Source organism: Hypomesus nipponensis, chromosome 22 (genome assembly GCF_054491055.1).
Source record: "Hypomesus nipponensis isolate SF chromosome 22, ASM5449105v1, whole genome shotgun sequence".
NCBI classification, from domain to species: Eukaryota; Metazoa; Chordata; class Actinopteri; order Osmeriformes; family Osmeridae; genus Hypomesus; species Hypomesus nipponensis.
Window position 1 is genome coordinate 1466834 of NC_140382.1, and position 13772 is coordinate 1480605.

At 39.7% G+C, this 13772-nt stretch overlaps 1 protein-coding gene across 2 annotated transcripts in view; it reads right to left on the bottom strand.

The window, feature by feature from the left end:
• Positions 1-13772, bottom strand: part of mcc (MCC regulator of WNT signaling pathway) — a 334586-nt gene that overhangs the window by 294236 nt on the left and 26578 nt on the right. For both annotated transcript variants that reach the window (XM_084687682.1, XM_084687681.1), the window contains exon 3: positions 9865-10082. In XM_084687682.1, coding sequence (XP_084543808.1) covers positions 9865-10082 — 218 coding nt within the window. The remainder of the gene's footprint in view (positions 1-9864; positions 10083-13772) is intronic.

A 13772-nucleotide genomic window follows, 5' to 3' on the forward strand; every position in this document is an offset into this window, starting at 1 on the left:
GATGTTTAGAAAGTCAAACGGCGACGGAACATGTTTGGCTTTCCCCTTACTCAAAAGTTTTTCAATAGGTGAAAGTATCTGACTACTAACCTGAACTTCATTGCCACAGCCTAAACTTTGTCAATGTCAAAACTTTGTCTGTTGATGAAAATAATTAATGTCAGCCTGCTTCAGCCTTGCTTAGCTGTAGGATATACATTTTACTGGGTCTTGCTGCGCTGCTTGATTTATTGAAATTATTATGAAATGTTATGTTTTACTAGCCATTTGCCTTCTTAAGCAAATCACAGTATTTCCCACCCCTCATGGTGTAACTGAGACGACCGTAAATAGCCTAATTCATCTTTCAAGTAATAAGCCCCCGTTGAAGTGTTGAGCAGGAAATTAGCTGGTCTGTAGAGATCTTGGGTTGGTGGTTTTACTGATGCAGAATTCGCTCAAATAAAATCGATAGACGTAACGAGTGGCACATAACGTGAAGTAGGCCTAACATTGCATTTGATTTTGTTTGAGTTTTAATAACTTGTCCAGTGCATCGGGGCAAGTAGCACTAGCCTAAATTGATCTTCCAGACTTGCCGTAAAAAAAAATTTTACTCTTCCCGGACAAGCCTTAGCTACATGGCTAGACTGTTGATCCAGATCAGAATCCATCATATCTTGGACACTCAAAATCAGCGAATCTTGCAGCCAAATCAAGTAGCCTATATTTATAGGCCTTTATATGGCTACAAACTTCTGCTCGGTTTCTAGCTGGCTACTTGTTACCAAGTTACAACTTTGTTGCAGGGGCATTCTTTGTCTACATTGCGAGCTAACAGTGTCCGGTAATTATGTCGCTATAAATAATGATGTTAAACCGAGACCACTAAGCCCTCAAAGAAAATGTAAGGTCAAAGAAACAAAAGAAAGGTTTGAGGTTACTCTGAAAATTATTAATAAAATAGGCTTCTAATATTAAACTGCTAAATCCTTCTCTAACTAGGCTCCTCTATGATGCATAATGAAACTTAACGTTTTTTAAGTAATCAATAAGCCTACGCTTGCCCTCATTACTCAAATGATGCCGTTCAGGGCGTTCAAATTACATAATAGGGCGATGATAGGAGGATAATAGGACATAATAGGGCAACCAACAAGTTGTTTATATCTGATTACAATTTAATAAGTTATCTAGCGCTGCATCTTCATGAGCTACATTTGGCCTCCTTCTCTTCCAACCAACCAGTATCACCTCTCCTCCATCTGAGTGATGCATGTCATTTTTACAAACTTATTATCAAGGGAACACAATGGTCAGAACTGTAGTCATACACTTAAATGCTTTTTGAAATATGTAAACACCAGGAGTGTATGGAAAGCTGGGGCAGCCACAAGCACACCCTCACAATTTCCCCAGAAATTGTATGCTCTCTAGTTGTTGCTTGCTGTCCTCCAGGTACACTCTAGCACTTTCAACAATCATGTTGTTTAATTGAAATTAGTTTAACTACATGTTCTTCTGGTTCTACCCATTGGCACTTATTTGCTTTTCACAATGTATGCTTCATGTTTTGGCTACCTGCAATGTTTTTGGGGCTATCTCGTTGTTTATGATCATTGACCTCTGCACTTTTTGTAGAGCTCTTTCTTGTAAGTCGCTTTGGATAAAAGTAAATGAATACATTTAAATGTAAAATGTTGCACGATTTCTCTTTAAGCCATTCAATGTGTTCTTTGGCAAATCGTAACCTCTTCGGCATATGTCGTTTTTGCAACAATGGGACTTTGCGGGGGCTTCTTCCCAATAGCTTGACTTCACATAGGCGTCTCTAATCGTTACAGTACTCTTTGATCTCCCTGGAGCTTATCATTGCCTGAGTCTTTGCCATTTTGGCTATTCTTCATCCATTCGAATGGTACTTTTCAATTTTCTTCCCCGTCTTTCTGGTTTTGGTTGCCATTTTAACCCTTGTGCTGCCTTCGGGTCACATGACCAAAAGGTTCATAACGAACCATCGTTGTGTTTACCCAATTTTACCCAATACAAAAGCAAATAAAAATAATTGTATTTTAACCTTCACAATGTGGAGGGTCTGAGACAGCCCAACGGTTAAAAGAAAATGCTTCACTTTTTTTTTTGTATGCGGTAAAGTTGTTGCAAACGACGGTGGGTCACAATGACTGATGGGTCAGAATGACCCGAAGAGAACACAAGGGTTAAAGCGTTTGTGATCATTTTAGCTGAGCAGCCTATCATTTTCTGCACGTCTTTATAGGTTTTCCCTCCAATCAACTTTTTATCAAAGTACGCAATTCTTCTGAACAATAGGGCGTTCAACTCCATGCAGCGCTGCAGCCGGCTGCAGTTGGCTGACTTGAAGCAGTGAATTCTGGTAAGACTTTTTGTCCGACTTTAATTGAGTTCTGGTTGTATTATCAATCTGCAGATTGGAGAAAGAGTTTAACAATACGTTAAAAGACAAATTTCAGTGCACTGGTTCATGCAAGTTCTAATGCGAAAACAAAAAAATTCGCAACCATGCAGTTTGTCAGCGATAAAGTAAACAAACAGAGCTTGATCGGCCATGACTAACGTCAACGCAGCAAACCACGAGAAGCAGGAATGTCCGAATAAGGAGGCGTTTTTAACTCCTCCCCAACTGCAAGCGGTAATGCTCGCCGGTCGTTTCATGCAGCCAATGTCGAACGCACCTAATGTCTGGAACAACCCATTTTACTCAGGTTTTCAGAGAGAAATGCACAATAACCAAAATGATCATAATGAGGTTATGCATTTGGGAATTGCGTCTAATCAATTAAAACTGTAATTCAGTGTAAACACTATATTACCAATATGTAGACTATAAACTGTACACAATAATGCAACACTCCAAAGGACTGTATCGCAACATTTACAAACTGGGGTGGGCACTAAATCCAGGAATCTGTGTTTGTGTATGTTGTGGAAAAAATATGATTTCCAGTGTACTTATGTTATTCACTAATCAACAGAACTAGTCATTGGATACTAGTTAGTATGTTCTCATGTGCGTTTGCTATTGAAAAGAGTAGATTGTGTCTAACTGTCAGGCTGAATAGATGTCCAGGGTCAGAAGAAAGTACTGGGTAAATGTCCGTTGTGATGACTACGGGGAGAGCTCCAACTATATAATCTGTCTCTGCCCTGAATGTGGTCATGGGCTGGGAGCTGTGAATCTCTTTCTTTGTTACTGTTTTAACACCATTACTGCCTGACAGTCGTTATCTGTTTACTTTCTTGTGCCCTATAAAAGGTGGTCCTCCGGCCTTCAGAGCTGAGACATGATTGAGACATAAGATATGTTGTAGGGCTGTCAAAATTGCTCAAAAATTAAGTTTTAATATTCCCTTAAAAAAACACATATTTGAATATCTGTTTGCGCATTAGGTATGTCAATAACAGGACAAATTAATACAACGAGACATAACTACTTGTATACTGTAGGTAGGCAGGCCTAATTTATTTAAGTTTAAACATATTTAACAACATATTACATACACAAAAATAAGTAAATTAACTAATGGCCAAGACCGCAGACCTTGGTCTGTGTCTACGTGTGTGTGTCTGTGTCTGTGCGTGTATGCGTGTGTGTGTGTGTCTGTGCGTGTATGTGTGTGTGTGTGTGTATGTGTGTGTGTATGTCTGTGTCTCCCTCCCTCCCTGTCTCCCTGTCTCCCTCCCTGTCTCCCTCCCTCCCTCCCTGTCTCCGTCCCTCCCTGTCTCCCCCGACAGACAGACAGACGCGCCACTGCTGCCATGTTTTTTAAATATTTTAATTTACATTCAAATGTTAGTTTTCACATTCGAATTTCTGTTTTTAACCACTATTCGAATATATATTCGAACTTAAAATATTCCAATCTGCAAATTAATAATACTTAAAAATCTCAACTGAACTTAGTCACTACGTAAAAAGAGACGGACGCATTACTTTTTTCATCAGTGTCACTGAATTAACTGACCGACATCTGAGTCACCAGTTGCATCACAAGCACTGCACTAGTTCTCAAAAGTAGGTACTTGGAATGTCATGGGAAAGGCATCCACCTACAAGTATACACCACCACTGCCAACAATTGCCAGCCTTCCTGGTGTGCCTGTAAAATCCTCTCCACCCAAATGTACGCACACACTCATATGGTTGGCCACCAGGCATGAACAAACTCACCTCTCATCAGCAATCACACACGCCTATGGAGAAGCTTCGTCTGTCCCTCCGCTCTCTCCCGGCCTCAAAACTCTAAGGAGGGTTTCTTACTGCTTGTACAATTTTCTCTTCTTCTTGGGCTCTGTTAATTATTGTGCGTGGCTAAATCTCTACTCTTTCCCTTTTTGAGGAAATCCTTCTCCCCAGGCTTTCCCACACGTTCCACCCTTTCCAATCACATTGCTGCACATTCTCTCTCATCTGATCTCTGTTCTCACCCCCTCATTTTTAGTTTTCCTTACCTCTGATCCCTCTTTTAAGTCACCTCTCAATTTAGGGTTCCCCAAATGATTCTTGTCTCCAACGGAAAGGCAACACAGAAGGGTCCACCCAGTGTTTCTGTTCCTGTAGACAGAACAGGATCCATGGATTATAATTGCCCCGAGATTAAGGATCCACAAGTACTGTGGGAACAGGTAACAAATCTCAGTTTTGGAGTCTTAGTAGCCTACATCTGCAATAGAATTTATTTGTGCTTTTTCTCTCCCCTCCCCTCCCCTCCCTTTTCCTTCTGTTGTAAGCATTGCCCTTTCCTTCCTGTGCTGGGAGAGGAGGGAGGCTAGAGAAGACCTTGCTGTTTGTCCTTGCTGCCGCTTTGCTATTCTATGGGCTGGTCCTGGCCAGAGAATGGTCACAAGGTCCTCTATATGAGACCAGCAGTGACACACTTCCTTCACACCATCATGAGCACCTCCCTCCCCACTGAAGGGATGGTAACACACACTTAAACCTGACTTGCTCAGTGGAGACTTGAATGTGGAATCAAAGGAGGAAGATGGAATAAATGTGTGTGTGGGTGTGATAGGAAGAAATGTAGGTTATGAAAAGGATTCAAGAGAGTGAGTGTTTGTATGTGTTGTGAATGAGGGTCCATATCCAAATAGGCTGACGTTGACCTGGACCACATGCTGCAATTGTTAGACTCAGTCTGGCCAGAGACGTTCTGAGATCACACATTAGGCATTGCATCATTGTGGAACTTATTCCACAACTTAAAAAAATGTCTCTACACAAATAATAGTAATAGATGAGTTTGACATTGTCTGTGGCTGGAGGACTGATCAGCAAGAGTTGCCGCTTGCAGTCGGGCGGGGACTTGAAAACGGAGACATCAAGTTGGACTTTTCCTGCCTCCTGTGAAGAGTTTACAGATACTAGTGCAGTGCCCATGATGCAGTTGGTATCAAGATGTCAGTGAAACAAATACAAATATAGCTGCAAGCAGCGATGCAGGCTCCTCGGCAAAATATTATGAAAATGTACAATGTAGAAGGTCAAGAGTTGGACAACAAGAGAGCAAAACGACTATGTTTGGCCAACAACAATAGGCTGAATGGGGATTTGAACTCATGAGCATTAGGTTAAAAGTCAGTCTCTCTCTCCTCTCTGCTAAACACCAACTGTTGAGATTTTATGCATAGAAATGGCAGAGTATTACCTTTGGTCAGCCTTGGGACAAAGGTTAAGAAACGGTTGACATTTTAATGTCAAATTGCATGAAATTGCACATGGTACTACTTCAGAATGATGTCACCTCGAATCCAATAAGGTTTGAAAAACCATCAGTCAAAAAGATATTAGATTTATTGACACAAAGATATTGAGGCAATGTGGACATTTACATAAATAAACCCCTTTTAGCCATTTTGTATTGCATTTCTTATACAATTTGACCATTTATAAAAACATGTATTCTACACATCTGTAAAAAAATTCAAGTCAATTGGATCTATGGTTCATGAGGAGAAGGGTTTTGAAGGTTGTACCAAATTTGGACAGTACAAGAAAATTCAGTCTGACAATATGGGTCCTTGAGGCCTTTTTGTTCCCCATGAGAAATAAGGCATAATCTACCGATTTACAGGCATTTTGGACTAATGGGGCGCTGGGGAAATCCCGTAGACTTTGGGCGTGTTTTATAGCGCCACCTATGGGCGTACATGGACCACTAGCCATCTGGGAGTAATGAGTGACCTGTTGTATCATTGGGCCAAATTAGAGAAAAACGGGTCGAGAACTTGAGTTATTGGGCCATTTAGCGGAGAAATATAATAATAATAATAAGAATACTAACAAAAACAATAGGTTTCCTTCTACTGGAGGAACCTGAAATACAGATTTCTTGAACTATAGATAGTGCATCGTACCCGTGATCAAATTGGTGGCACGCAGATTCCTGGAATTAGAGATTGGGCACAGTGCCCGCAATGATGTCGATGACACACACGTGACATGGGCCAATGAAAAACAGTTCTTGTTGGCATTCTGTATTGTCCGCTAGAAGTCGAAAGTTTTCATTTTCTTGCATATTACAAAAGTTTGTGTTGAAGAAGCCACTCAATATAATAAACAACATGTTTAGGATCACTAAATACTCAATTTGTTCTTGTTTACCTAAAAAATTGATTCACGGGTTTAAGTGATTTTTTATCATTTAATAAAAATAAAAATTATATATATATATATATATATATATACACACATATAAATATATAAAACATTACAAACAAATGAAAAACAAAATTGACTAAAAAAAATCTTAGCATATCGAGCAAACAATCAATCAGTCGACTGAGTGGGGACAGTCCAAGTGAACGTAACAGTAAGCTAAATTACATGTTTTCTTGAGCTGTGAGTATCAGAATAGAGTGATTGCAATGTTAGGTAACTGGATTTGAGTACACAAAGTTGAAAGGAACTGTTGAGAACAAATGCATTGATACACTGCACAATCGAATGAGAAGGGGGAATGGAGATTCAAACTGCCTGAAACATGCATTCACGGTTTACTGTGTTCCTGTACACAATGCCCAAGATTAGCCTTTTTATTATATTTAGTCTGTAGAACAAATTTATTCTAAATGATCTGTCAGACTAGTTGTAGTAGAGGCCACCTACTTGATTTTATCAAATGAAACTACAATTTTACACATAATGTGCCACTCCTCTTAAGTAACCCGACATCCACACTTGGAACTGGAGTCCCAATGTTACAGTAGGCTAATAGCCTACGTAAAACCATATTCTCAACCATATGATATTATCCACTGTATATTATACAATGCCTGTCTTGTCCTTCCGAAAGTTAAATTGAATAGGCTAAGCATGTAAAATCAAGTAAGCCTGTTGGAATTTCCTAACTTATTTCACTTGGCTCATTTTTGCAATAGCCTTCTTGGACCGTGTCCTGACAAACAAAGAACATTACATGTTTTGCCTGTATAACTGGATCTGATTAGACCATTGAAAATGTATTGGCTAGTAATCAGAAGGTTTCCGGATCGATTCCCCCACTGTGCCAAATTACGTTGTGTCCTTGGGCAAGGCACTTCACCCTACTTGCCTCGGGGGGAATGTCCCTGTACTTACTGTAAGTCGCTCTGGATAAGAGAGTCTGCTAAATTACTAAAAGTAATGTAAATGTAAAGATTACTGTCAATTCTCTTTTTTTTATTCATCATCATTCTTGAAGAGTACTTATATCTTTTTACATAAATGTGACGCCATAGGAGGGGCTGTGCCTGCCTTTTTGCAGCGGTGCTGTGTGTGAAGTTGTGTCAACTGGAGGAGGTGAAAACAGCACTGTTGGGATTCTGTTGCAAATGCCTATCTAATCCGATACAAAAATATTTATATTGATTAATATCCGAGCATCAATTTATTTGACGACCCTAGTAGATTGATTGCGATGTTTGCGTTAAAGTTCCGGATGGCAATTTTATGCCGTGCCTGGTGTGAATGGGGCTGTGAAAAATCATCTTTCCAGAAGGCTCTACCGCTGTAAGCACGTTATGGTCAAAATCCATACTGGAGCACAAAATTATATTGCTATATTTCTATACAGTTCATACCGTCCACCCAAATGTGATCTAAATGTATTATATTGGTTCTCTGTTAACTCTTACCCCTACAAACATCAATACATTTATTTCATTACATCAGTCATTACATGCTCAATGGTTGAGCCAGTTAGTCATAATTGTAGGCCTATACAGCCATTTCCAAGGACCTGCATCACCACACGTCCTTGGGTCCTAAGATGGACACCTGCAAAATTACAACAACTTTGCACAGTACCCGGTTCCTGAGCTAATTGTTGCCCCCAAAAAAACCTATAGCCTAAAACTTACACAGACACAGACAGACGCACACAGAGATTCCTTGCTTTACAGTATAGAAGGCTTCGGCGGGGTGAGGAAAACAATAGGTGGGCTGCCAAAACCATTTCAATGTAGGAAAACCCTGACATGGAATCTGATCTTCTTAATTCTGATTTGGGCCTCTCTCAAGTGTGGTCTGAAATTTTGAAGGGAATCGTGCTATTAATCAGAAGATTGCCGGTTCGATTTTTGGTTATGCAAAATGACGTGTCCTTGGGCAAGGCACTTCACCGTACTTGCCTCGGGGGGAATGACCCTGTACTTACTATAAGTCGCTCTGGATAAGAGAGTCTGCTAAATGACTAAAAGTAATGTAAATGTAAAGATTACTGTCAATTCCCCTTTTTTTATTCATCATCATTCTTGACAGGTTAATACTCCTTTCCTGATTATGAGTATGGTTACTCTACCGAATTATGGTAAACATTTTTAAAAAGCAGTTTAACAGCTGAACTTCTTGGCACTAAACAGCTGTTTTGATGTCAGGATCAAACCACTGCATTCTTATTGCTCATTAAGGTCTTCAATCTGATTAAATACAGAAAGAATGCTGAATTTTTGTCTTGGTATTGTTCTATTTCAGTGCTGCATTTGACACCATAAACCACAACATATTACTAGACTGACTGGAGAACTCGGTGGGACATCCTGGTGCGGTACTAAACTGTTTTGAATTTTACTTGAAGGACAGAAACTAGTTTGTGTCTTTTGGTAATTACAAAATATTTTGCAAAAAATAAACCCTGGCGTTCCCCAAGGCTCCATTCTGGGGCCTCTTCTGTTCAACATCAACATGTTCCCCACAAGCTCATATCATGGAAAACATTGGTCAACGAAAGTTGTGTTTAGTTGTGCTTTATAAATAAAGATTGATTGATTGATCATGGAAAACATAATAATACACAAAATATGTTGCAGTAATTATGCAAATAAAAGTAACATTTGCATAATTACGGTAACATGTTTTGTGCATTTAGTTTTTTCCATGATTTAAATACATATCACATACATATCACCAGGAGATGATAATCCCATACAAGCACTAAGTAAGTGCATTGAATAAATAAATGATTGGCTGTGCTAGAATATTCAAGTCATTGTTTTCTAAAGTGAGCTCTCAGCTTTAAAAAAAATTAAATACAAACCAAGCCAGAAATCTTGATGTACTCATGGATTTATATCCGAATTTCAATGGCCACCTTAAGATCATTACAAACTCAGCCTACTATCACTTGAAGAATATATAAAACAAAGATCAGGAAAAACTTCATCCATGCATGTCTTTAGTCGACATGACTACTGTAATGGTGTCTTTACAGGTCTCTCAAACAACTCTGACAACTCGACAACAGCTTATTCCTCACTAAGACCAAAAAAGTAGATCACATCACTTCAGTTCTGAGGTCTGTACACAGGCTTCCTGTTAGTCATGTAATTTATTCTAAAATACCAAGATATAGGTAGTGGTCTACTCACCGTGTTGGCCAGCTCCAGGTAGTTTCCACCTAGTGGGGCTATACTTGCACTGGTCTGGGCCAGGAGCTTGTGGAGGGCGGCTTGCTGTTCCATAACAGTTCCAGGCTGCTCCAAACGTTTGTTGAGGTGCACCAACTGATGCCGGAGTTGCTGGTTGTGGATATCTGGACTCTGGAGGTCTCTGGCACCTGAGTCATACTCCCAACTCTCCCGTGCTCCTAATAAGACACCAACAGTCGCATGTGAGTCCTAAATAAACACAAGGTTCAAGATACTAAAACAGTTTAATGCTGAAATACTCTACAGAGCAGGATGTTAGGCCTATTTCTTTTTTGTTTATAAATGGAGCATGTTGGCGGCTAGGAGTACACATTGTTGGCAGTCATGTCTGCTTTGGCTTATTTAATTAGATCAGTTCCCAACCTGTTTTCCTTGGAGCCCCCTACTTTGACCCAGGAAAAGCAGAGCCCCCCTGACCCCCCCACACGCACACATCTCCAGCCTTGTTTTAATTTTTTTATTAACAGCCTCTTATACTCTATATCGAGCTCCAGGGTTCTTTTATACAGGGCCCTCACATTGTCTGCTTCAACCTGAAACAAATAAATAACATTGGCCCTTTGCAAGGCACACGGAGAAAGTTGAAGGTGTCCATTTGACTGTGTTTCAAGGTTCATTGCTTATACCTCGTGTCTTTGTCTTGGCCTTGAAGTGGAGGCCCTAGGCTCGGGGAGGAAGAAGTTCCTCTTCCTGCTGAGTTTAACACCACAGCAAATGTAATCAATTGAGTCATATTTGAAATGAGTACTTTAAGGACTTGTGTCTCATGTTCAGACCACCACCATAAGCAAGTCATTAGTCAGAAATTCCAAAGTTCTCTTCTCCACCATTGACCAGCTGCTAAACACTGTCCCTGCCCCCCTCCCCCCTCCATCTCAGCAGTTAAATGTGAAGAGCTTTCTTTGTTCTTCAAGAACAAAATAACTTCGATCGGAGCAAAGCTCTCCACAAAGCCTCCTGTGGACAGGTGTTGTAAACTAGCATTTATGCTAATACACTGTAAACAATGCATCTGGTTCGTCCAATGACATTGTCATGTCCATGTCCAAATAAAATCTACTACAAGTATCATTAGTGGCGGTGAAACTGATATCGGTAGATCCTGCAACATAACCATAAGCACATTTACATGCATCACACATCACACTAAGTTAACTTTGCAAAATTGTCAGCAAATTTAAATCCACAACCTCAGATATTGATCCTATATCCACAACATTCTTTAAGCGAGTGTTTGATGTTGTCTCAGGTCCGGTAATAGAGACTATAAAGACATCCCTTAGAACTGGCGTCTTCCCAGATGCCTTCAAAACAGCTGTTGTAAAGCCCCTTTTAAAGAAACCCATATTGGATAACAGTATACTTGCAAATTACAGACCATTATTATATGGCAACGACGGTACAAGCTTTCTTATTGGCTAATCGGTAGTCATGCCAGACGCGTATTGCCCTCCTCAGCGGTCAATACGGCTCCGTATTGCCCTCTGAAGTCATCTTCAAAATGAGCGACGAGTCAGCTGCTGAGTTTTACTATCCAGATGATGCTGAAAAGATTTGTCATCGAAAGTGAGGATGAAGACTAGATTCTTTTAATCACTTGTGTCGTTATTTTGTGTTGAAATTAAAGCCATTTTAGCAGAACCATGTTGTCCACTTTCTATAAAAAATAATGAGTTGCTAGGCAACACATGAAACACAGCTAGAGAAGACTTGAGAGCTAGCTACAATTAGCCTAGAGCAGGGGTGGGGAACCTTTTTTCTGCCAAGGGCCATTTGGATATTTATAACATAATTCGGGGGCCGTAAAGAATTATCAACTTAAAACTCAGCCTGCTATATTTGGTCAAACATTAACTCACCCCTAATGCGATGGCTGGAACTGCTTCTCTTTGGAGAGGTTTGTGATGTTCGCTGGTATTGATGATGTTGCTACTCGCAACTGGTTTTCCAGGTTTGCGTCGGTCAGCTTTGAGCGCAGTCGACTCTTTGCTAAGGTCAGTTTTGAAAAGAACTGCTCGCAGCAGTAAGTTGTTCCAAACACAGATGCATATTTCAATGCATGTCTTCTCAAAGTGGGAAATTCATCCTTACTTATGTGACGTTTGTAGAACTCAAGCAGCGGAAGGTTGTTGTACCTAGCTTTCAGAACATCATCGCATTGCAGCTGAATTATTTCGTGTTGTAGGTTACCAGGCACATCAGCTGGTTCCACATTGAAAGGTGTAGCAAAGATGTTCAATTCCATTTGTTTACTTTTCACATCCTTGAATCTTTCATTAAATGGCTCAATTAATTTTGCACATTCACCAGCATATTCTAGTGTTGTAGAACGCTTTTGTACTTCCAGAGTGGGGAAATGTATGGAGCTAAATCAGGGCCAAATGTTTTGTTAATTCGAAAAAAAAATCTTTAGTCGAAAAACAAAGTTTGACATTGAAAATATACGTTTTGGTCGAAAACGTGAAAAATGAAACCATGTATTCAAAGAATAGGCCTACATGACAGCCTAACAAAGAGGCAGAAGACTCGGCAGTCAGCATGGCGTCGGCTCCGCCGACCCAGTCTCATACTTCTGCGTATCTATCATCTATGACATGGGTTTTCACATCTATTTTGCGTGCCATATATACGCCAAATCGGAGATCACTAATTACACGTGTGGTAAATATTGAGACGATAGCTGTCTCGAGTTATTAAGAGTTAAATCAGATTTTTTTTTTTATCTCCACAGCCCACCCTTCCATAGCTGGCAAGAACCTGGCTTGTATCTATATTTTTTTCTTATTTAAATATAAATAATACAAAAAGATAGGCACACACACAAGGAAATGTAAGATGTAGTCTATAGACTGCTAGGCACACACACCAGGAAATATAAGATGTAGTCTATAGACTACATCTTATATTTCCTGTGTGTGTGTGTGCCAATCTTTTTTTCTTTTTTATATTTACAAGAATGCTGCTTGGTGTTGGTGGCAAATAATAATTACTGGTTGTTATTTAAAGGTGGTACCCCACAAATGTAAAAAATACATTTGGAAGCTTCGATATCGTGAATCTCCGTAAAATCCGAGTCTGAAGGATGACGTATAATGGATAAAGAGTTAATAAAGTTCTGCGTGTGATAGAGATGCATTTTCTGTTAATAGAATGATGGGAGGAATTTGACTGCACGCAAAACAGCGATTTGGCGAATATATGGCACGCTAAATAGATGTGTAAACCCGTGTCAAAGATGATAGATAGGCAGAAGTATGAGACTGGGTTGGCGGAGCGGACGCCATGCCGACTGCCGAGTCTTCTGCCTCTTTGTTAGGCTGTCACTCACAATTCCCGCCTCTGAGTTGAAGCCACGCACCTTACGCAAAATCGGGGCCAAAAGTCTAAAACCCCCCCAAAAAAACTGAAACTGAAAAAAAAAAAACTGAAACTAGAAAAAAATTGAAGCCGTAAAAAAAAAGTTTTGAATCTGAAAACATGAAATGTGAAACTGTGAAAATATGAAAGTGAAAAATGAAAATTAATAACTTATTCAAAATTATTCCAAAATGTTATCGAAATTTTATTCAACTTTAAAAAAAAATTGGTACACTTATTTTTTCTTTGAATCCATGGTTTTTATTTTTCAAGTTTTCGACCAAAACGTACATTTTCAATGTCAAACTTTAGTTTTTCGACTAAAGATTTTTTTCTTCGAATTAACAAAACATTTGGCCCTGATTAAGCTCCATAGAAATGCACCGTGTTATTCTTCTCGAGTTGCACTTTCCACAGCCTTAATTTAGCTTCAAATTATTTCACATTTGAAAGCAGTGAGCAGAGAAGCTGGTTGGGGCCCTGCAGCTTGA